General features: G+C 37.6%; 1 protein-coding gene across 3 annotated transcripts in view; it reads right to left on the reverse strand.

Moving 5' to 3' along the window:
- The window catches only part of LOC119587985 (cholinephosphotransferase 1-like), a 16,369-nt gene that overhangs the window by 931 nt on the left and 15,047 nt on the right, over nucleotides 1-391 (reverse strand). For all 3 annotated transcript variants that reach the window (XM_037936706.1, XM_037936708.1, XM_037936707.1), the window contains one exon: nucleotides 186-311. In XM_037936706.1, the coding sequence (XP_037792634.1) occupies nucleotides 186-311 (126 nt within the window). The remainder of the gene's footprint in view (nucleotides 1-185; nucleotides 312-391) is intronic.

The raw sequence follows: 391 nt of genomic DNA on the forward strand, positions 1-391 counted from the left end.
GCACACAAAAAAAAGTTTCTGGTTCTTATATACAGTACATACAATTACTCCTTTTTTATCATATAAAAAAAACAAACTATAGAGTAGAGACCACACTGAAAATCACACTCAACAAATATCAAGTCACACTTTCTGCAGAAGGCAAAGAAATATCCAAGAAAACACAAGAGCACATCGATACTTACACAGACGCAATACAGGAGATATTTTTCTGATATAGGACAGTTGAAGTACTGATTAAGGAAGAGGGCAGCGGGCCCAAGCAGGGATGCATCACTATATGCCATCTCACTCTTAGTCATGTGAGCCACCTGTACACGGGATAACAAAACGTGTTTGTTAGGCAGATTGAAAATAAATAATCTGGTAACATTAGAACTGCTGCTGCAAG

Source organism: Penaeus monodon, chromosome 23, assembly GCF_015228065.2.
Source record: "Penaeus monodon isolate SGIC_2016 chromosome 23, NSTDA_Pmon_1, whole genome shotgun sequence".
In the NCBI taxonomy this organism is placed as follows: Eukaryota; Metazoa; Arthropoda; class Malacostraca; order Decapoda; family Penaeidae; genus Penaeus; species Penaeus monodon.